This window comes from Corvus cornix, chromosome 1 (assembly GCF_000738735.6).
Source record: "Corvus cornix cornix isolate S_Up_H32 chromosome 1, ASM73873v5, whole genome shotgun sequence".
NCBI classification, from domain to species: Eukaryota; Metazoa; Chordata; class Aves; order Passeriformes; family Corvidae; genus Corvus; species Corvus cornix.
In genome coordinates this window covers 18,426,925-18,450,852 of record NC_046332.1, presented here as the reverse complement: position 1 = coordinate 18,450,852, position 23,928 = coordinate 18,426,925, and the positions used below count along the sequence as shown (strand labels likewise).

Here is a 23,928-nt window from a genome sequence, read left to right as displayed (position 1 = left end):
CTGTTACAAGTAGGGCCTTGCTTGTACTACTGCAAGAGTTTACACTGCGCTTAACTGTTTCATGGTGGCTGCAGCAAATAATGCACTATCTCCTTGCAGAACAGTGGGAACTGCTCCAGCTATTCAGAGACCAGAACTGGAAGAGCTGCTAACAAAGGAGGTTTATGTGGAAACCAGCACTATTCCTGCATACTCAGCTCACTGGTCTCTGCTTTCCTACTCCTCCCCCCTTCCTCTTCTTCCGTTTAGAATTTCCTTTGCTTGTGTATCTGTTTCTGAAGTGGCTTAGACTCTTGTCCTCACCTAACCTTTTAACTCCCCCCCGTTTTTTCTCCTCTCTTTATTTCGTTTCTTCTTACGGCTTTTGGACACCCAAGGTAGCTGTGGTAAACAGGTTTGTTTCCTTGGGGTGTTTGTTCGTGTACACAGGCTGGTGGGAATGTCCTGTGACTTGTGTTAGTTTATGTTAAGGCTGTAGAGAACTTCAATATCTTACCAGTCTGTCCTCCCCACCCTCAATACCTCTTTTTAACCTCTTTCTTTCAATGAGCTACACCTTTTTCCTATTGTGTGCTTTTCTCTCACTTTTCACTCATAGCAAATATGCTCATTCCAGTGCTTTTTTGCTTCCTTGCTGGCTTTCTCTGCAAATGCAGAAATCCCTTCTGCCCCTCTGCATCACAGAAACATGCTCCTCCACCTACTGATGACTTTTCCCATGTTGCAGCCTTACTATTTCTTTTCTGGAATTGTCTCTCTGCATATGCATGTCCAACTGTTTGTGTTCACCAGCTTTTGTCTTCCAGGGGAATGATCACAACTACTATGTCCTTAACCTTGCTTATCTTCCCTCTGCACACTGGTACTGTTGCAGATACTCATAGGGTCTCAGTTCCATTTTCAGCTCCCTCCAAGGCAGAGAGTGTATGGTCTGCAAGTCAGGCTGGCCACTGAAGGCAATGCCATTCTTTGCCTGAAATAACTTTTTGTAGAAACCCAAAGTCACTCCCTCCTGATAGGGTGACATGTATGCCTGGGAATATGATTTCTGGGTAAGAGCAAGGTGTGGCTCAGTGATATAAATGCCCTGGCTGGTCACGTGCTAGGAACCACAAGCAGCAGGAAAGCTTAAACACTGCTGTTTCCTGCATGTCCTGCTAAGTGTAATGCAAAACAGTTACTCAAAATAGCAATTGTCACTTAAAAATATGACTCGTTTTGACACTCTTGGATGTTTTAACTGTATAAACCATTTGTAGGGCTCTAATGACTCAGTGTGAAGATTTGTCTGAACAGCTTGTGAAAGGCAGGTCAGTGCTAGAATTAGCCTGAGTCCACCACAGCTCTTCTAGGGAGGTGGTCCTCAGTGCAAGGGGCCCCTGAGTGCTGGCAGCTGTATTCCAACATAGGGTGAAAAGCACCAAGAAGAGACTTCCAGTACTAACCTGACCAGCCACTGAAAACAGATGCCTTTTTGTCTGGCTTTTGTTTTGAAATGGCCAATAAGAACAGATCAGCACTGGCACCATTGTCTGTAATAAATGTGTCTTCACGTAGTGGAAGACTGTGGTGTGCTGTAAACAATCATGGCACTGAGTAAAGCATAATTGATCACACAAGTGCCACAAAGGATACATTTGCCAAAGCATGGTTTAAAGATTGGGATCTGTATAATGGAGCTGGCACACTTAAGACACAGTGAAAAGGAGCTATCAGCATTTTTTAGGATGAAATACAGGATGGATTGTCATAAAAAGACTTCATAACCCTTTATCGTTACTGCATTTTCTGCATCACAGTGAAGCTTTATCTGCTGGTTATCAGAAGGTCCCTCACACTGATAAACTGGTATTTTGTATTCCAAGTCACTAAAAAATAAATGGCGTGTTTCATCTCAAATGCAGGCTTAGTTACTGTTGGGCACTGAAAGACCTTTCTGTATGCTATGGGTCTTGCTCATTGCTATATTCCTGATGCTTTATGTTGGGGTCACTCCGCTAAAATCAGGAATGGCGAATTCAGGTGTTCAGGGACACCCCATAATATGTACGCACAGGATAAAAATCTGGGCTCCCCAGGGAATATTACAGCTTTCTAGAAGATACATTGCCTGGCCATGTCTTCTTCCATTTCTTCTTTTCTTCCACCACTGGAGAGAACAACTTTTTTTCACAAATGAAAGGTTCCTTCCTTCTAGCCAAACCTTATACTGGTAAAGGTCAAGTTAAACTGCTTTGAAACTCTGGGTATCAACACAACTCTTCGTGGTGCACATAAAAAGGAAGTTTTTTCCAGAAGCAGGTGGTTTTGAAAGGTGCAATATAAAAATGTCTGTCCTCCAGGCAGAGATAAGGGATCCATCCAAAATTCTGAGCCTTCATGCATAAAGGTTATTGCATATAGAGAAATCTGAAAAAACACAGGTGAGGTAGGAAAGCCAATCCTTACTCAGAACGTTTAGCCCGACCCCAAAAACTAGTCAAGAGATCAATTCGAGAAGAATACTTGAATTTGTGAGCAGGTTCTGTGTTTTATATTCTGCTGTTTGTTGGATTCACTCTAGGCAAAGAAGTTACCACCTGGCTTCTTCACCACTTTCTCTTCCCCCTGATTAGAGCAATCAGTGGGATGCTGAGGTTTGATTAGCTGCTTTTAGCAGAAGGATGACAAGCATGATGGTGATCACCTTCCCTCTGTATGTAGCTGTACTAGTAAATTCAGTCTGCTCAGCCTTCTACAATCTCCGACAAGGTTTTCTTAAGCACTGTAGAAGTTGAGGTTTCTCTGACAGGAAGTGGGACCAGCTTCCTGCTTCTCATCTCCTAACATCCACAGTGGATCAGTGTCAGCAGGGCCTGCTCACAGGTGGCACTCTACAGATGTCAGTTCCACTCAGCTTAGCATATGCTCAGATAGACTGACCACATCCGTTACGTTCAGGTCATGTTGTCAAACTTCCAATTATTTGGAGGGAAACATCGTCACAGAGGAGTACACTGTGCACTTCAGAGGGATGAAGATCAACTAGAAGCAACAAATGGAATATAACTAAGTGAAGGCATGTTTTTTACATATAAGGGAAGATGGTACAGAAGAGCTTTTTAAAGGAAGCTCTTTCATTCCATCCATATGAATTTGTTACCTGTGTGTCAATCCTGTTCACAACTGAGAGAAAACTGAGCTTTCAGTGGTTTATCTTCTCTAGCACAGTTACCTGCAATTCCTTTTTTTGATAAGCGTTCTCACAAACCTGAACATACTAACAGGTATGTTCTTATTCAAACAGAAAAGTCAGTATACTGGACTACTTATAGGAAAAAACCTCCAAACCTGCCGCACCTTGCCACACCAAGAGTATACACTTCTGTCCCAGGAAAAGTCTTCTCAGAACAGTACTTTTTATTCTTCATTGTCAATATTATATCGCTGAACATGATGAACATCTTCAAGAACGTTGTACTTGAGTTTACAGGCACTCTACAGAAGTCTGTAATGAGATGGCTGCTAGACAAATTAGTACAAAATTAATGAGTGACACTTTTAAGATGACAGAATTTTCATTGTTTTTACTGTCGTTAGACAGCATTTGATAAACTTGGCAGAAATCCTTCCTGCCATCATACCAGGAACTTGTGCACCTCCTGTAACAAAGGAAACAATGTTCAACAGATGTTGTCAAACCTTTTGAAACCTTCTGCACCATTTTTTTGGCACTAGTTTTCAGGAAAATTTCACAAACAGTCTGTCCCCTTTGATCTGACTCCTGGCATGTATTCTTTGCCAAATAGATTCTTTGAAAGGAGGTAAAATGCTTATGGACAAGCCATGCTGAAGAAGGATATGGAGAACTCTCTAAAACCTTACAAGAGCCCCCCTACCAAGACACAATGAGAAACTTCTGCCCCAAAACTAGAGGAGGGACGGGAAACTTTCTGTACAGGAGATGCCTACACTTCACAGTTTAGGTCTTTGTGTTACTATAAAACAACACTAAGGTGTTGTTTGAAGTATTGTCATCCTTTGAAAACCACAGAACCAGGAAAATATTTTTGAATTAACAATTGCAATTAGTGCATTATCAAGAGGAATATTATTAGAAATAATTATTCTGTCCTTCTGACCTTAAAATATTCACCTTTGTTGATTTTTACAACAGGTAATTAGGGCATGTGAGCATCTCAGCTACTTCTGGGATGGAATACTGAGATAGAGCCTCTCCTAAGACCAGGGGTGATAAAGAACATAGTAAAACTAGGCAGTAAGTGAAAGACTAGCATTATTCAAATCGTTACTTACTCTCAATTAAAAGCTCTCAACCCTGCTCGTTCCGTGTTGCGTGGGAATAATTGCAAAATGGTAGGGCTGTTACTAGGAGGCTGAAAGACAGACATTTCCAGCAACACCAAGCCCTGGAGCAATAGCTAATTATTAGCTAATACATGAGAAAGCCCTGGTAATTGCATCTGCTGAATGAAAAAATACACTGAAAGGAGGAAATGGCAGATGAAAATAACCTTTGCTACCTCAAGCCTTCCATGGAAAGTCCCTACCTATGAGTAGTATTCATGCAGAAAAGCCAGTGCTCATATCCTCTGTTTACTTTGACGTCACCAGTACTGATTAACTTTTCCTGAGCGCTATTTCATGCTTTTGCCAGGTATCACCCAACCATTCCCTAAAACAGGAATCCACGCCCAAGCCCACGGCAAGCAGCGAGGCCGCAGGAAGCAGGCCAGGGCTTTCCCAGGCACCTCGTTCCGCCGCTGGCGGCCGCCCCGGGAGGGGCTGTGCGCATGCGCGTGCAGCTGCCCCGCGGGCACACTGCAGCATTGACCGCGCCGCATCACCCGACTCCTTCTTTCTTTAATTAACATTTGTCAAACTTGGAGAGGAGCCCAGGCTGCAAAATTTGGATGCAAAATTCAAAGAGCACAGAAGCTGGAAATGTTCACACACAGGCTCTTCGTTTATGCCTAGTTTTTTTATAGGTCATGCACAGATGACTTAATTGCTCTTACTGTAACTTACAATTAGCAACACAGTAATTTTTTTGTATGTCGTAGTGCACAATAGAGCTGTACTTCCAAAAAAAGTGGCAAAGTTTAATAGTAGGTGGACATTTGTTTTCACTTTCAAGAAAAAATTTCCCCTGAAGTTCGTCTCTTTTGGGTGGGTGAAGAGGGCAAGGCCTTTAACGCCACCAGCAGACAGGAGTGAGAATATTTTGACCAGATCTGGGAGTTGTTTGTAACAGTGGTTTCTCAAACTCACGTGAACTCATTCAGCTTCCTGCACAGCACTCAGCAATGCAAGTTCAAATTATTAACTTCTCAGCATATGATAACTCTTGCAATTTCAGCGTTAGTCACCAACTCTATAGAAGGTTATCTGTGAGAGAAATTGATTAAAAGGTAAGAAACCCAGCCCTTTGCACTTTTTATCAGCACAGCAATTCATGTTATCTGATGACATTAGAAGAGAATGGGGATAGGGTATGATATCTATTAATGTAAGAAGGTAATGCATGTAATCACTCTTGGATATCCTAAATAGCCTGTAAACAGCACCTCTAATAGAGTACCTAAGCACTGAGGCTATTTCCAGTTCCCAGCAGGGCACTTACATCCTAGCCTAGACATAAGACAGGGAAATAAGACATTGGGTCATGTTATGGGTATTTCAGACCTCAAGAAACCCTAAGAAGTAATATGCTGCAAGTGGTCCTTTCCTGGAACTTTGAGTACATGCAAGAGAGCGAGCTGGCTACTGATGAGCCTTCCTCAACAACATATTTCCAAGAGCCAAGTGTCAGCTCTTCCCGGGGCCACATACAAGACTGAACTATTGTAGTCCTCACAGCAAGGACAAGACCATGGCGTCTCTAACCAAAGTGAGCAAATGAATCTCCTTCCTTCTCTCTCTGCATGATTTCTTGGTCTGTTTACAGCCAGCTTCTACTTGGCTTCTAGGTGACATGTGACAGTGACACCTTGCCTCCATGCTGATGTTCCAGAGAACTGAAGAAGTCAAGAGACCTTGGAAGAGGACAGCCATATACAAAAGTTAACTCTTGTGAATAATCCTTCTTTCCTAAATCCTCTCCAGAAGAAAAGAGACCCTTTTACCAAGCAGCTTTATGTGCATCCTGAGGGACATCTTTATTTTGTTGGTCTTCCGTTCTGACGCTGCATTATGAGCAGCGCAGGAAGTAATGTGAACCAAGTGATTTAATTTTAATGTGGCTTCTGCTTCCTGCACTGATTCAGCAGTGGAATAATTACACAGATCTTTGCTTTTCCAGAAGGGCCTTTCAGGCTGCTTGTGACAGGCCTCACTGCTCTCCTCTGCTTTTAAGGAAGGTGCTGTGGCCACTTGCCAGATCAGTAGGGCTGCTTTCAAAGCAGGGTCAAGTGCTTTTACTGTCTCAAGGAGCAAATGCCACTCTTTGCCAGATGACAAAGGCCATGTATCACTCCTGAGATAACAACAGAAGTGTTCTACTTAAATGAAGGCAGTTTCAGACAGTCCCGTTAAAAATAATGTAGATCAATTCCAGATACTTAGCACGCTATTTTAGAATTACTTTGGCACAAAGGAGGCTTTTTTTCCAGAGAGTCTTGTCACATTAGAGGGTTTTTGGCCATGCTTGTCTTAACAGATTCACTTCTAATAGAATAAGAGGCTCAGTTCATAAGGAAAGGTTTTTGATTAATCATGTTTGTTATATTAGCATGAAGGAGGAGTTTCTGAGGAAAGCATTTACATAAATAGCATTTACACAACGCAACATTGCAATCCAAAAGCGTCAGTGAGCTGCTTTGCAGGCAATGCAAAAGGGAGTTGCTTTATCTTAAGCTGAAGTAAAGCCACTGTTAAAGTAAATATGCAGTAGCAACAGCACCTAACAAAGGGAACATGAATAATAACTTTTCTAATTTCAGCTGAATGTGGGAGGATATAGGTAGGCAGCAAAAGGAGTTGGAAACCGATTTCCAGCATGATTCATAGAGATTTTCAGCAGTTGCTTGCACAGGTAAATTGTAATAGTTGACATTTACAGATAGCTTTTCACTTATTAAAATCCAATGGGTTTAGGGCTTTTTCTTTTTGGCAAATGAAATACTGAAGCACAACAAACTTACACTGGCTCATAGTACTGACTGTGTCAAGTATCTTGACTTTCAGACACAGAACTGATCCACTGATTCTGCAAAATACTGCTCACCTTTAAGTGAGAGAAGTTAATTGTCAGATGAATGGAATAGCCTACAGAGGGTTAGGTGAGGATTTTAATGCCACTGGAATTGTACCAATATTGTTCATGGCTCATGATCAACCAGAACCAAAAGGATATACTAGTACTCTAATAAGGTTATTTCTTTGCTCCATACTTCATTACCACTAACATCTAGAATCCCTCCCTACCTACACATTTACTAAGACAAAGCAAGCTCCCCTGTTGCCATTACATTCCCAACCCCTTCCTCCTACATTTTTCTTCTCATTCTGTATTACTCAACTAGATTTGGCAACATATTTCCCTCACAGAAATCAAAAGTGGGTGTTCTGACACAAGAACAGAAAATCAGAATAATCCAAATTATGTCCACAGAGCTCTACTAAATACTATATATGAAAGCAGTATTTGACCCAATGCTAATATAAAGTGACTCTGAAACAGTGATGGCACATGGAAAAAAATTAGAAAGCCAAGAGTAATTTCCAAACAATACTTTTCACCTTCTTTGGTCTTATACAGATTTTGATACTGTTGCTACTGTTAGAGGAGTCTTGAAGCCGGTATCAGTTTTGACCCAGCCTGTTAGAAAGGGTAATGCTGTATTATTTCAATATCATCAATTAAATAATTTATACTAAATGTATGTAAGTGGCGATAACAGACATTTTACCTTCCTTTCAAGTCTTTTGCAAGCAATTTCCTTTCAGCACTGCTAAGTATCAAGATTACAGGCTGTCAGCATCATTCTATAGACTTTCACACTACATTACATTCTCCAAAGAAATAGAGACATCTTCAGTAACAAGAATTTATTAGTATATTTGGAAGAGATATGCAGTAAATTTTTACAGCACAAAACTAAACATGACTCCCTCTTAAGTCTAAAGTGTGCACATTACTTCTTAAAAACATGCATCTTTTAACAAGCATCTTCTTAAAAAGGAAAAGGAAAAATAACATCCTCCTCCCCCAATAACAAAAAAAAACCTCTGAACTCACAAAAAAGCAAATGGTAGAAAACTGCATTTTGGGCAAACCAAGTCAGGTCCAACCGATTTTAATAGGCACCTACTGTGGCTTCTGGAATCGCTGTTGCGTGCATATCTCTAGTCATATTGGATTTCTCTTTCAGCTTTGACTGGAGCAATGTGTGTTCCATCACACCAATCTGTATGTCCATCTGAATGGTTTCTTGCCTCAATTTTGTTAAGGCCTGTTTAATCTTCACTAGAGGAGCTGTCCAAAAAAGCATAAACAGTACAACTCTGTCAGCCACCTAATACAAAAGCATTGTTTGCTGTAATTCACTCCTTAAAATTGAAGAGTTGAATGAACAAAAGGGTGTTCTACTCTAAAGACGTGATTGTACTGATACATCATTTTTAATATGCAAAACACTTTAAAGACAGAAATAGGCAATGACAATTTTGCTGTCTTCTTGACATCTAACAGCTTCATAAAAATGTGCATCAACATTAAGACAGGTTTTTCAATGATGTGTTTTGCTCAGCTGAAAGCCTTATCCCCATACCTGGCTTGAGGTTTGGTAGAGAACTGAAGACGCCTTGAGCAGGGGATCATCCTACCTGTGAAAAGCTATTAAAATGTTTTGTGCCCTACACTTTGTTTCTACTCCCTCCCTTCCCACTAATATGATGCTGCTGCATTGTTTTGCTTCTTGTAATTGCTCTTATTCTTACTTTAATGAAGCACATATTATGAAACTGTCACCAAGAAAAAGGGTGTGTTGTCTGAAACAAAAACATACTTACCACCATCAGTCATACTGCTTCCTTTCTCTTCTGTTTCCTGCTTTACTTTCTCTAATGCTTCTGTAATCTTAAAATAGATATTTTTTTCTTAATGAAACCAGATGAATATCAAGTTAGAAAAAAGCCTCTGCTGAATAACTGCTTTAGTTAAAAAAAATTAACTAATCCACCTTACTTGTTTATATAAAGAGGAACAATTTTTCAAACATTCAGAAAATTATAATTTAACAAAATTAATGTCATAAAAAATTACAGAAAAAGAGTAAAAATTTGACCAAACAACATGCTGTTACTGCAAATCTGTGCATCCCCAATAAAAACAACAACGCAAGTATTTCAGTGTGATGCTGGATGAAAGAACATAGGAACCAATGTCCCTGAAGATCGAGATTCACCAAATAACCATGCCCACCTGCCCCTCTGGAAGCATCAGGACTTCAGCATGTTGCACTGGAAACCTGAGAAACAGCACTGCAGCAAAAGAAGGTGCAGCAGTCCAGCCTGCTGCCACTGGCACAGGTATGTAAAATGCATGTATGAAGAACAAAAGTGCATTTCAGCACTGTCTAGCAACCAGTTTGCTGTGGTAGACAATGAAAAAAAGCAAATACATGATTCTAAAGTACAGCTGAGGTAATATGCCAGTATTCTTGTCTATAGTATGAAAACAGCCCTTCATTAAGGCTTCAATAAGCCTTTTCAGTAACAAAAAGGAACCATTGCTGAATTGTTACTGCATACCTGCAGTGATAATGGTATTGCCAAGTGGGCTGAGGTCTGACTGCACAACTGAAAACAGATCAGTACTGACATCCAATGTGTCTGGTTTATCTCAGACATTCACCACTGCATCTACATAGTTTGAAGGATGCTAGCTAGTAACATATTCACCATTACTAACCAGTCCATCAGCTTCCAATGCACACTCTGTAAATCTGAAGTCATCACAAAACACTTTTTCAAACTTACTTCCTTGAGAGTGAAATAGAAAGAAGCTCTGATTCTGCAGAATTCATGCACTCAGAAATCTTTGCTAGAAAACTCCCATTAAACCGCTGTATTACCTACTGTACCTAGCTGTACTGGGTGATCACTGTAGGTCCTTTCCAACTCAACTATTCTATTCTGGTCTAAAACATCTCAAATTTGTTCTGTAATTTCCAACACATTCTTATTGTGTGATCTATTTTATGCAATTATTCCAGAGACTTTTTTGCCTAATAAATAAAGTTGGTTTCTAAAACCCAAAAAGAGACATTTTTAAAAAAATTATGTGAACAAAGCATTGAAGTATTTGGAAATCAGGCCTTAATTCTATATGAAATGCCATGAAACACTCAACATGTGGAGGCAGTTAGGAGACAGGAGATGTTTATTTAAATTTGTCAGAGCACTGATATAAAGGAAAAAGAAAACCCATAACAGAAAACCAGATTTAGGTAATAAGATAATTTGATGTATGGAAAAAAATTACTATTTGGTCAAATATTGCTTTTAAGTGCCTGGAAGATAAAAATTTCAAATTGTTAATTTCAACTAAAAATAAGAGTTAAGTTTTTCTTCTTCCAAAGAATTTATGGGCATGATTTATTAATCCTCCATAATTCTAGGACACAGATAGCAAAATAAAGAACATTTACCTTCATTTACAAACTGAGCTCACATTTCATCAGTTAAAAATCAATGGCAGCCCTTAAAATTTAGGGACTGGACTGGATCATCTCCCCCAAACAAAGATTAAACTTTAACATGAGAACAAATCAGAAAGAACTGGGTTCATTAAACTGCAACCACTAAATGCCAACTCTCCGAAGACTGTTTTAAAATGTGTTTTACCTCAGAAAGCACTCTAACCCTTTCAGTTACTCCTCCACTTCCCTCCTGGTACTTCTCTTTAGCCTGGAAAGAAACATGTCTTTGCTGTAATGACAGAGTTGAAGAGATGTATGCAGATAGCTCAGAGAAAACTTCAAGACTTGTTCTCAGATGTTCCAATTCCAGAAACTCTTCTGCAAAGCCCCAGTGAGGTTTACAAATGAGGACAGGCTTGAAACATCAGCCTCTGTAATGACTATCATTCAAAAATGTAAAGCAGTTTTCAAAATTTTAATAGACCAAATACACACTTGATAAGAATTATGCATTCTAATCAGTTACATAAGGAAATAAACATGAAGAAAATCTGCCATAATGCTGAAAGGATTGAATACTGGAATCCAGAATAATACTTCATCAACAGTAAATTACTGTCTTGAAGATACTTTAACAACAACGCAAACAGAAGGTGCAGAGGTCAAATTCTGTTAGTCTTATTGTCAGCATGGCCACAACCAGGAGGGCTTACCAAAAGGCAGACTAAAATGCCTCCTAAACAGGGGATCAAAAAGCTTCTCAGCACTCTATTGGCATAAAAAGTAAATGAAGCAAAGAAGTAATCAGAGTGCTTTGTGCACGTTAGCACCAGTACTCAATCTAAGGGATAAATGTTGGACCGAAACTGTAGTTTTTCCACTCCTGACAAATGTGAACTTCTGGGAAAGCAGAACTAGCAATTTACTAGCTGCTCAAGACTGGCAACAGCTATACATAATACTCAGGCAAAAACCATCTATTTTCCCCTGTAGAACAGTTGAAAAAAAAATTGCTAGTTTAGCTTAGGAAGAATATAATTTGACAGCCAATCAACATTTCCTCTGCTTTATATCCAACAGCAGAATTCATAGATAACTCACTCCATGTTGTCTTTGTGTCTACCCTCATTTAACAGCAAGCTAATACTGGGGAAGGCAACAACAAAAGATCAGCAATACCTCACTCAGCAAGGCTTGTGCTGAACGGTATTCTTGAACCAAGTGCTCCAACTGATTGTTGATGTACTTTTCCCTGCTATTGATTTTTTCCAGTGTTCTGCTGATTTCATTATGGAGTTTGTCAAGGTAACCCTAGAAAATCACATTCTGTGGGTTGACAGTACACAGACAGTATGCAAAGAGTATCAAAATGGTGTTGTAGTTAAGAAAGGCTATGGAAGTCTACAGCAAGAGAGAAGAATAGAATGGAAATGCTGTGTTTAGCCAACAAAAAATTATTCCCAATGTGTTCTGGTTTGCCCACCTCCAAAACACGTATTTCAGTCTTTACTGCTTCATTGCTCTCCCCTCCTCAATTAATTACAAATGTCAATGTCAGTAAGTTACTCTAGCAACAGTATTTGAGAGTATTTTGGGGTTTTTAACAGCACTTTCAGATGGTATTATTCTATTTTGTCCTCTGTAGTCAGGATGTACTTATGGTAACGCATTCATTACTGGAGCCTGACAGCCCTGTTAATCCTCACACATACAATGCTTTCCCACAAAGTATTTTGCCACTAGCATTGTCCCTAATGATTATTATCATATCTTTGCTTTTTAATTTTACAGCAATAGCACAAATAAAATGAAGAAAAAAAAGACCAGTTTAGTTCTTAACACATATGAAATAAAAAATAAAAATTCTGACAGATTAGTAAAATATTCTGTACATACAAGACATACCCTAGTTTCTTTCAAAGAAGAATCAATTCCATCCTTGTGCTGATGCATTTGATCTACGTGAATCCTCCAATCCTAAAAAAGACATCACAAATTAAAACATAGGTAAGTGCAACTTCTATCTTTTTGAGGCTACTCTACAACGGTGGGTATGCAAAGCAGGGTCAGATCTCTTATACTACTGCCATGTATCATCCTGCCACTGCCATGTTCATAGCCAGGGGCACTGGCTCAATGTGACACAATTTCTAAATCTCCTAAATGTCACATGTGACACTCGGATCCATAAACGAACACTGACATCCTCACTGATACCGTATCATCTATGCTTTTTAGAGTCTGATCTTCATGGAACTATTTCTGCTAGAAACCACTCTGTGCACAAATACTAAAAATATTGATTGTAGCTGCACTAGCTCAGCTTATTCTTAGACAAAATGAGTGCTTTGGATGCTGAACACCTACCAGTTCTGGACTATCCATTCTTTCCTTTCTATTTTAGTCCTCACTGTTACCAGAAGAATGGAAAGAAATGAAAGAGGCAGAAATACCAAAACTTGGTTTTGATAATGGGATTCAATTAGAAGGGGGAAAAATTATTTCCAACTTCTAGATCATAGGGAACCTACATGGACTCAGGGATAGGGGCTGAGGAAAGGTGCTGTGAATTGGCACTGCACACCAGGTAATGAGCCAGTAGAGAAAATGTGCTTCCGCTGTGTTTCAGGTTTGCAGGAGACTTGTGGTCTGGTGACAATTGTTCACAATTTGCCAAACTTCAGAGTTTTAATAAAAACAACACACAACCCACCCCCATCTCTGTCCAGGACTTTACAATAAGTTGTAATTTCTAATGCCATTGATTAAATCATTAACACTCTCCTGGTAATATGCTTACATGCACAGCTTAGGAAACAGAGTATGATGTTTTCTGGTAGAATGGAAAAAGGTCAAACACTTCTCTCCAATTATTTCTGAAAGCACAGAAGCTAGAAAAAGAATAATCCTCTTTTCATGTTCATTTTGACATATTCCTTAAGGCCAAGAGATGGTGCATTAAGCTGGAAGCTAGTAAACCTCAGATCCTACAGTGGCTTTAATTTTTCATGTATGTCTTTATTAAGTTTTAATTTGTCCCTGTGAGACTCAAGCATCATGTTCTGTGCAACAGATGGGCTTGCTGAGGATCACAGCAGAGTGGGTCGAACCAGGCAATTCTTCACACAGTAGAATGCAATATGGTGTAAGACAGGCAAGCAGACAGTTGAGGGTTTCCCCTATTTTTGGCAAGATAATTACCTTTCATTGTATTCATGTGTATGTATTGTACTGATGTATCAGTGCTGCAGATTGCTCCAACCCCCCAACCAGCTGGGTCACTGCAAATGAACAATTTCAATACTGCACTGATCTGTATGTGCTACACAAGCTCCTATAAAGAATGCTTATGGCAATGCCAGGAGCGGCTCCTAGGTTTGGACTTGCCAAAGACAGATGCCTACTTCTAAGCTGCTCACTCTAGACTCCTTGAAATAGACTGTGGAGAGAAATACACAGATCTAAGACATGATGAATTTCATCCTGAGACAGTTTTCTGGATATGGTGAACAAAATCAGTTGAAAAAGTGCTCACTTCTTTTCACTAAACATAAGGAGAGTTCAGGATGACTAGATCAGGGTACAGACCTACTTGATTGTCATGTAAAGTTCAGCAAGAGGAATTCCATACAATCAGCCTTTCATGTGGTTTAAAAATGGAACAGTTGAAAGGTAAGATCATCAGCTCTCCTCCAGCAAGATGTTTTAATAGTTAAACTCAGTTAACGTTAAACTGAGGGTATAATTTTTTAGAAGTGTGAATACACTGGAAATGTCAGAGGATTGAAAACAATCTCCACTGAATAAATATACAGAAATAAGGTGCCTTGTAAGCAGCAGGAAAAAAAAATACTGAAAAAACACCTTACTGAAAATTATTGCTTCTAGGGTCAAAGTAAGTGACAAAGGTTCAGACAAGATAGCACTGGAGAGCCTATTACTCACAAGTCTTGGCATGACAAAAAACAAAAACAGCAAACAGAAAGTAAACAGCACTGACTGAAATCATATTTTAATCACCATGTGCACACGGGCAAATCCATTCTTCCATACCTTATTGTCAGTCCTGACTGTGACTTTCAGCTGTGGAAGCACACGTTCCACTTCCAGATTCCACTCTGCTGCATCTGTTGTGGACTGTAAAATCTCTTCTTGCTTTGCAGTGTCATTCATGTTCTGTGTAAAAATCCCAAAGTTTATCCACAAAATATCATTGTTATGCACAGTGAGAACTGTTAGAAATCACTATAACGGCTTACACTGTTAATATTAGAAAAATATTTATATCCAGAATGATACAGATGTAACAGATTTCTTTAATAGCTTTCATTGAATTCATAAAGATTTGGAATTAAATTAAATATATCTTCTCATCATACTTAAAACTGAAGAGAATTGAATGTATATGATAAGAAATTATAATACATTTCAGAAATGGTCTATGTATGTGGGATTAAAACATATTCATGACACTAATACCATGTTTCTCTAGAAGTCTCTGCAAAAAATTTCTTGCAAATGTTCCCAGTAGCCCTTCAGTGATATCAGTTTAGAAACTGGCTGCATGTTGTTCTTTCAAAATAAACTGATTCATTTCAGATGGGGTGTTTTTTCAAGTGAAGACTATACAAGGATTTTTAGACTTAAATCCAACAGACACAAATTACTGCTAAAGATGTAAAAATCTTGCAAGAGAGGACTGATGGGTAACAACTTACTGATCTGTACGTTTGCGCCTTTAAAACATTCAGGTCAATATAATTTTCTTCACTGTCTGACTCTTCTTCCTTAAGAGAAGTTGCAAAGTAAGATTGTGCAATACTTACTGAAGTATTTCTCCATAATTTTATTTTGCAGGAGCACAAACCAAGGAGTATTAAGTTCCATACTTCTGAACAAAACAAGACATGGAGAATTCATGATATGGAGCTTATGAAGAGACATAATACCTGGGACAAGCTGAAAGATCAAAGCTATTCCCACATTTCCTTCAGACAGCCACAGTATTTCAAAAATCTACCGACCAACCAAACCCAAACTCTAAGCCTAAGGCCTCTGACATCAAATGGCCCATTATCAGTAGTTGTATGGTAACTGATTTTTTGTGTTTCTTAAAGCTTTACTTTAAAAATAAAACCACATCAAAACAAAAACCAAACCACAACCAGACCTCAACACAGCTTTCAAGATGTTGTTTGCACTGAAGATTTGGGAGTTGCAGAATGATGCCACATCTTAAGTGCAGAATAACACAACTGAAATTGAGGCAATTGATTTTTTTCTTGCCCATGAGACCACACACTCTGCTCACATATTTATAGAGTTCTCTGTTACAGTCTCAAAATTCCCTTCTTCTGTGACTATGATCAGCTGAGAGCCCATCACCCATAAGTAAAGATGCTTTCTCCGTGCATTAGCCTTCATTCTGTATTTCATCTGCCATTTTATCACCCATACACTTCACCCTTATTACACCTTGTCCCCCTCTTGACTATCTTTTCCACCAAAGTGAAATTCCATCATCCACCTCCTTTCTACACAAATCACAAAAGCTGCAATAACACAGGTCTTAGGGAAGACTGCTTCAAGACTCAGTGAAAATCTTGGAGTTTATTTCTCTTTCCTCTACTTTACCCAGTTTTTAACTAACAGGGACCACTATTTTCTTCTGGCATGTTTGACCCCAAGTTCCCTGAATACTTGCAAGAAATTAGGACTAGATTGAGACTATCTTTTGCTAAATGGACAATACATATTTATGCAGCACTTAAAAGAACATACCACCAGAACAAGAAGACTGGTTATCAGAACTGAGAAACCAAACTGTGCAGATTTCCTTGCACACCCAGCCTCACTGCCTACTGCTGGCCACCTAGTACAGGCTACCTGATTCCCCAAGATTTACAGGACACGGCTTGTCTCTGTCAGCCTCATTATTTTTATTCAGAAGAATCAAAATCAAAGAACATCATTATTAACATTTAACTGCTGGAAATACTGCTAAATTCAATTATATATACAGCTAATATCAATATACTGGCAGCAACAATGGACTGGGCAAAAAAAATTACATTGGCATGTAATTAATCCCTGTAGAACCACTAGGGGCTCTAAAAAGCGAGTATCCTTTTGGTATAAACTGCCTGATAATGAAATACCTAGTAAGAGAATAACACCTCAGTGGTTTTATTAACACACATACATTCCAAAGAGCTAGTAGAACACATTAGTTGTGAAAATCATGGCCTAGGACAATACCTGAGAGCAAACCCAGAGGTTCTTTGAAGGATTTCAACTGTGCTTTAGTTAACTGTTTCATCCCCCACTTCCCAATTTAAGCAGCTTAGACCTTAACAGGATACAGAAAAGAAGAGACAGCTGACTGTTTTCCTTTTTTGAACCTTTAGTTTAACAACAAGAGCTTGTATCAACAGAAAAGAAACAATTTTGAATCCCTGTGTTTTAAATGCATGGTTAGATTCCACTGTACCTAAGAACACATGCTCTATCTTGAAGAGTTAATCTTATCTGAAAAGCAACAAAAAACTCTACAGAGAATCTGACAATGCAGAAATGGAGTCCCAGGAAAAAACTTGAACAGCTAATAGAAAAGACTTCTTAAACAAAGCCAAAAAAAATGAACAGTGAATAAAAATTTCCTCATAATTGACCAATAATAATATAATCAAAACCAATCAAATAAACCTACTGCAACATCCTCTTCCAGTTTATTAAGTGTCAATTCTGCATCATCTTCTGTTATTTCTTCTTCTTCTGGCTCTTCTGTTGGATATGCTGGCCTGAAATTTAATTCAAAGAACAGCAGAACTTTTAAATACAATAAATTGTAAATACCTCTGCAAACAAAACATTCCATGAGAAGAATGGATGATGTGGAATATACCTAGTCAGCAATTAGTGTTTCACAACTTAAGTACACACAGCCTTTAAAGTCTCGTTCATCTTGGACAGTCTTAAAAGTAAAGGCTATTTACTATGCCAAGCAGTACAGTACAATCACACTACAAAGACACTAGGAAGTAAATTTTGGGTTTTTTCTCTCTTGGTCTAAGCTCTTAAAATTCAAGTGCAAGTCACCGCAGGCTTATTTTCAATTTACAGTGGAATTTGTGTACTAGACAGAAGTAACAGTAAAATATTTCCAAGGTAGAAATTACTTTGCCATATCCGTTTCAAAACCCATCAGAGGGAAAGAATGAAATAAAGAACATTTTCAAAGACATCTTCATATACTTGAGATTATCTGTCATCTAATTTGTCCTAAAATTTCCTTCAGATTAAATAAAATTCCTGTAGTCTCCTTGTAACATGATCATACCATGAGTAACTCCAGGAATTTATTACTGATTGACCGAACCTAAAAGGACATTAAACGCTTCAACTCAAATGTCAGATTAACAAGGAGCTATGCGTAGGGAAATAACAAAAAAAAGGTCATCAATTAAACCTTAATTATCCAAGTCTATAATGGTCCAAACTCAGCCTTGCTGGTAATGGGCCAGTTGTGTGAAATTGCATTAGGAATTAATTGGTCTCCATGCTTCAAGCCTAGCTGAATTTTCCATCTCATGAAACGTCAAGTAAAACATTTTTAGTCATTCCTATGTTTTGTTTTACCGTTACAACTTACATCTGTTTGCAGGAAAACAATGCATAAGGGAGGATGCTTAGAAGTGTACCGTACCTTTTCCAGCTAAACCCAGTGTGTTTCAAGGCTTCTTCAGCTAAACAATCAAGAACATAGCACACTTGTTCTCCACAACCTGTCTTTAATTTTGAGGGAGGAAAATCCACAGGCCTTCCCTAAAATAAAGAGATAGGCTGTTTACTAATGGCCTAACAACCCAAATTTCCTCATGGGAGCTAAGTTTTTGTACAGTAAAACCAAAGTGTCCCTTGTGTATGAAGACTTTATTAATGCCAATTCACATTTTCTCCTATGCAGTTCCAGTCAGGCAACAGAAGGAAAACCAGATGAAGCCAAGGAACAGATGCAGCATAGAAATTTTAAGCACGTGGTAAGAGAATGCTCCCAGGGAGCAGAAGAGTCAGAAGCCACAAGGGAGCTGGATGGTCAAGCACACGAGTGACAAAGCTGGCAAGGTAAGAACAGCTATAGAGAAACTCAAGCATTGAGACTTAACTACCAACTTTTCAACAGTGCCCTGTTTGCTCCAGAGTTTATAAAATATTTTAATTTATTGCTGTCATGCAGAATAAACAGAGTAGTTTGTTACAGTTTAACTCCTTTAGAGAACAGTGTTCCTAACATCATTCACAGCTGCACCACAGTATAATCTTCCATAAGATCATACATCTTGTCAGTTGATATAGTCTCCTGACCTTTGGGGGTTTGGTTTTTTCTTTTTTTTTTTAATTAAAAAAAAAAAATTCCAATAGTTCCTGGCAGTTTATACAACCTTTAACTCCTTAACAACAAAAAACAACCACCCCCTAAAAAAACAGAAAAAAAAAAAGAGAGAGAGGAAAAAAGAAAAAAATAGAAAAAAAGAAGACAACATGAACACTATTCTAAACCACCTCCTACACTATGAATTACATCATTGACTTTGGAAGGAGCAGGATCACAAACACTGTGTAAACTTTCCAGGTAAAATCTCTGTAAATTATGCTAGTATAAATGAACAGTATATGTGCCACTACAAAAGGTAAGCCTCATTTAATCCATTTTACAGCCTGTAGAACAAAACTAACTGGAATAATTTATAAGACCATTTTTGTAGTGCTAAAAAAATTAGCAAGTAAGTGCAGCCTATGTAGACTTCCAACTAAGTAACATAGTACAAACTTCTAGCTAGGAAAAGTCTGTCCAGTCCTTGGGGCCATACCCAACAGGAGAGCAGCGTGTGATTGCTGTTATTTCTGGAGGGAATGCAGGTGTTTGCGATAGGCTTGGGAAAAGAGCCCGTGTGACACTCACAAAGGATCGAAGTTCTGAGAGCACGTTTGAAATCACTGCATTGGGGTCATCGTACTCCTGTGGCTGCTCGAAGGGACGTCCTGCTTTGGTGATCAGCCACGCAGAGAGTGTGCAGAACATGAAGAACTGCTCACCAGGGTTGGTGGGCAGGGCAAAGTAGTGCCTGTTTAAAAAGGGGACAAATGGTACATATATTGAGCTTCTGGAGCTCTTACAACATTACAGGTAAGCACGGGCTACAGAGCACTTTCTTTACCCGATTTTCTCAGTGAGCAACTCACCTCAACTAAATTCAGGACGTCTAGTTTCATACAAAACCACAGCAGACCAAGTTTTGACACCCAGTTCACAGCTTTGAGTAAGTTATTAGTCAACATGAGACTTGGCTGCCAAGTTCCCCAAACTACCTCTCCTTCACACTTTCCTCAAGGAAGACAAGAAGATGGTGTTCATACATCTGCAAATTCAGCTCAGATCAGGAGCATGTTTTGAAGTGATCCTTCCAACTGTCCTTACCTACTGTGCCTTGGGTTGCTTTGGAGAGCAACTAATACAATCCAGATCTGCTCTGGATCATACCAAATTCAAGTATGTGGTCCTAACAAGAATTCAGTCCATAAAACCAGACCACAGTCAGTTATTCCCCCCAAAGTATAAATTACATGCACACTGGATACTGGGAACCAAATGCTTTCCTTCACAGACACAGCTACTCGCTACGGTACACAAAGGCTTGCCGCCCCGCTTCAAACATTCCAATGGTTCAACAGCAGGCTAGAGCCAACTTACAGCCACTGTGCTCATCCTCGAGCCTTCTTCCCAAAAAGGGAGTGACTTGGACTCCCTTACCAAACTGTTGCTTATAAGAAGCTTAATTCTGTGACACTCTACTGTGGAGCCTGGCTGAAAGTGACAGATGGATTTAAAAGTTATTTGGGCAGGTGGATTTTGGGAGCACATTGGTCCTGTTTCCCAGGCTTCCTGTCTCCCATTATAATTTTAAAAAAAGATATAAAAGACATTACATATGAAACAAATATGTACTGGATATGAAACCGCAGGCTTAACAGCAGGTCCAACACCCTTTTTGTAAAGGGTCAAAGGGTTACAAAAAATACATACTCCCCAAACAGCTATTCTCAATTCAAGAAACTTAAGAGTTATTTAGAATAACTAAGAAATTAGGCAGAACTATTTTCTGCAGAATAGGTAGAATTGTTTTTTGCACAGGTACCCTGGCATGCAGATATCCAGTACCTGCCGGCGGCAGGGAAGGTCAAGGGACTATTTACTTATCACATCTCGGCCTTTCGCGGGGCCTCGCGTTTTCAAAGCTTTCAGATCACACGCTTTGCATCTGGCCGGTTTTCCCTTGAGCCAGGCATCCTGCCATGCGGGCCCTGCCTTCCCTCGCCAGGCTCTGGCGGCCCGCAGGGACTCCTTCCCGCCGCCCCCCGCCCGCGGCCACGCCAGCGCCCTCCGGGCGAGGAGGAGGCGCGGCCCAGGAGCACCTGGAGAGAGGCCGCATGTTGTGGCGCCGCAGCGCCTCCTCCTCGTAGCTCAGCAGCTTCAGCTTGTCCAGCAGGTCTTCCATGAGCACGAACATGTGAAAAGCCGCGCCGGGGCCGCGCTCCGCCGGCCCCTCCTCGCTGCGCTCCCCGCGCCGGCCCGGAGCGCCCTCTTCCGCCATCTTTGCTGGTAGCCACGCACCAGAGGCGGGCCCGGGGCGGTGCCGGAGCGGCCCCACAGCCAATGCGCGGACAAAGTTTGATGTGCCCACTGATGAGGGGCTTTACGTGAGCTCTTCGTTCAAACTTTGTCCCGTTCTTTTCCCCGTTCCCCAAGACAAACTTCGGAACGCCTGGGTCCCTGCAGGTGCGGAGTGGGCAGCGGCTGTAGCTCACGGGCTGAGGCGCGGTGCTGCGCAGCTGCATGTGCGGAAAAGTAAGTGTCGGCAGCCGAGGAGCTGTAGCATCGGCCGCGGGTGCGGGCAGGGTGGGGAAGCTCCGGCTCCCGGGAATGTGCTCGGTACTGGTGAGGCACCTCGAGTGCTGTGTCCAACGAGACAGATACTGAGGTGCTGGAGTGCGTCCAGAGAAGGGCAGCGGAGCTGGTGAAGGGTCTGAAGTGCAGTTCCCATGAGGAGCCGCTCAGGAAAGACCTTACCACTTTACATCTCCCTGAAAGGAAGTTGTAGCCAGGTGGGAATTGGTCTGTTCTCCCAGTTCATTAGTAACGGGACAAGAGGACATAGCCTCAAGCTGCGCCAGGGGACGTTTAGACTGGATATTGGAGGAATTTCCTCACTGAAAGGGTTGTCCAGCATTGCAATGAGCTGTCCAGGGACCTCACCATCCCTGGAAGTGGTCAAGAAACGACTGGATATGTCGCTTAATGCCATAGTCTAGTTGAGAAGCTCATCAGTCAGAGGCTGGACTTGATGATCTCAGGAAATGATTCTTTCTGTGAATGCAAGACACACCTCGCCTGTGTACTGCTAGCACCAGCTAGTCTTTGAGGGGAGGCATCCCTTCTTGCCACTTCTTCCTGCACTCTGGGGTTTTTTGTAAGCCCTCTTCCCGAAAACACTTGAGTCGTTCTGTTCTTCTGGAAACCAGACGGCACACACAAATCTGGAATTGTCCAGAGAAAGTAAGTCACTGTTAAAACATTGTTAGAAAATAATTACCTAACCCTGCAGGCAGTCCTAGGCACCTACTTCTTGTTTCAGGTTACCAGCTTTTTGAGAAGAGTGTCATGATTACTTTTACCTTACGTTCTCGTTCTCCTGTGCCCGCAGAGATGTGACCTCGCTCTACCCCGTAAGAGAATTGCGGCCGTCGCTGCGGCGCCCGAGCGCATTTCCGAGGGGCAACGTGGGTGCTCTAAGCATCGCATTTGTCACGGGAACTCATTTCCTATTACCGCTTGCCGGATCTTTGGGTTTGGTCAACAAAGCCAGGCAAAAGAAGTGGTTAAGGGAAGAAGTTTTTTTAAGCCCGAAGAAGGGAACGCAACAGGTGTGAAAGCTTCGTGTGTGTTGAATCGCAGTCTTAGTGTAGAAACAGCTGCGCTTCCCTGCTCATGCCTGACTGGCATTAACTTTTGTTAGTTACTTGAGCTCTGTGCCGTGCGGGTGGGGCGCTGAGAGTGCAGCTGGAGTGAGGCGAAGTTCAACAGGGAGAGATGTTCAGATTGTGGAAACTTTCTTCCCTTAGGAGTATTTCCTCAGCAACTGAAGTTAGCATTTAAGTTGTAAGGGCTTCAGTGTGGGGAGGCAGAGAATTACTTCTCTTTTTTTACTGCAGGAAATCCTCTGAAGGTTTGGTGAAGAAATTCTGGAAAGCTGGTATCATTGTGGTAGGTAAGAGATTTTAGTAGTATGTGATTAACATGTGTTTTTCAGACTTTTACATGTTGGTTTGTCTTGTTTGCTTGTTGCTAAAAATGGAAATCCTCTGATATTTCCCAATCCTCTTAAGTGTGTGTATGCTTGAAATGTGTTGTCACTAAGTTACATTGAAAAGGAATTAATCAGAATCCTTTGTACTAATAAATAAATAAATTTGGTTTGAAAAGAGGATATTTCAATATGCATGTCTGCTCTTGAAGAGGTCACAGAGGAAAGTACACTGGGCAGCCACCAATCCCAATGGCTGTTTGCTGCAGGAGTGCTCTGATCAGGTTTCAACTTGAATGCAGAGCTCAAAGATGAGGAAATAACTTGGATACAGTTTGGTTGCTGATTAACAGAAGAAAAGAAAGCATGTGTTCTTTTCTTGTAGTGGCCAAAGCAAATCCAGCATTCTCCCTACCACTATTTGAGCTGTTCAGTATGTCTTTGGAGATGCATTTTAGCACCTTGCCTTGCTCTCAAGAAACCCTGGCTGAGCTGCTTTCCAGTTGCACCTGTGGTGATTCTGTATGAAATAATTCTCCTGAAAACTAGAGCATCAGTAATTATCATGACTACAGTGATCTTAATTCCAGTTGTACACTGTCTCTATACATAATTTCATATTGATATTTCATTACAAAGCCTTAGGGCATGATTTCTTGGTTGTGCCACTTAAATCTGTGACAAACAGGAAAAGCATGTTTGTTCAGTACTTTGCAGTGTGGCTCTATCAGCATTCATATACTTTATTCCTGTAAGACCCCAGGACTTGGTGAAAAGACTGGCCAGAGCCTACACTCCTCAGATTTTTCTACAGACCAGCATACATTTTTCTCAGCATGCTACAATGGGAAGATCCAAAGCTAAGGTTTGTGCTGAACGTGAAAATTTTCAGCTAACTAGTTGTAGCTCTGTATTTTGGAGCA

General features: G+C 40.4%; 2 protein-coding genes across 16 annotated transcripts in view; one reads left to right on the top strand and one right to left on the bottom strand.

Annotated features, from left to right (window-relative positions):
• Nucleotides 1-8,034: 8,034 nt before the first annotated feature.
• Nucleotides 8,035-21,321, bottom strand: IFT57 (intraflagellar transport 57). Its single transcript, XM_010396192.4, has 11 exons — nt 21,117-21,321; nt 19,606-19,768; nt 18,349-18,467; nt 17,353-17,443; nt 15,362-15,430; nt 14,697-14,819; nt 12,549-12,620; nt 11,823-11,954; nt 10,849-10,911; nt 9,013-9,079; nt 8,035-8,476 (listed from the first exon to the last, which is right to left on the bottom strand). Exons 1-11 carry the CDS (start codon nt 21,293-21,295, stop codon nt 8,298-8,300), a joined length of 1,257 nt encoding a protein of 418 aa, XP_010394494.3. The 5' UTR covers nt 21,296-21,321; the 3' UTR covers nt 8,035-8,297.
• A 71-nt stretch (nt 21,322-21,392) lies between these two features.
• Nucleotides 21,393-23,928, top strand: part of HHLA2 (HERV-H LTR-associating 2) — a 42,868-nt gene continuing 40,332 nt past the window's right edge. For 9 of the 15 annotated variants that reach the window (XR_002044733.3, XR_005602755.1, XR_005602751.1 and 6 more), the window contains exons 1-3: nt 21,394-21,549; nt 22,406-22,625; nt 22,914-22,969. The gene's annotated coding sequence lies outside the window, so the exon portion shown is untranslated. Of the gene's footprint in view, nt 21,550-22,405; nt 22,626-22,913; nt 22,970-23,761; nt 23,871-23,928 lie in introns of all 15 variants that reach the window. The other 6 variants (XR_005602763.1, XR_005602761.1, XR_005602762.1 and 3 more) reach the window with 5 other exon arrangements.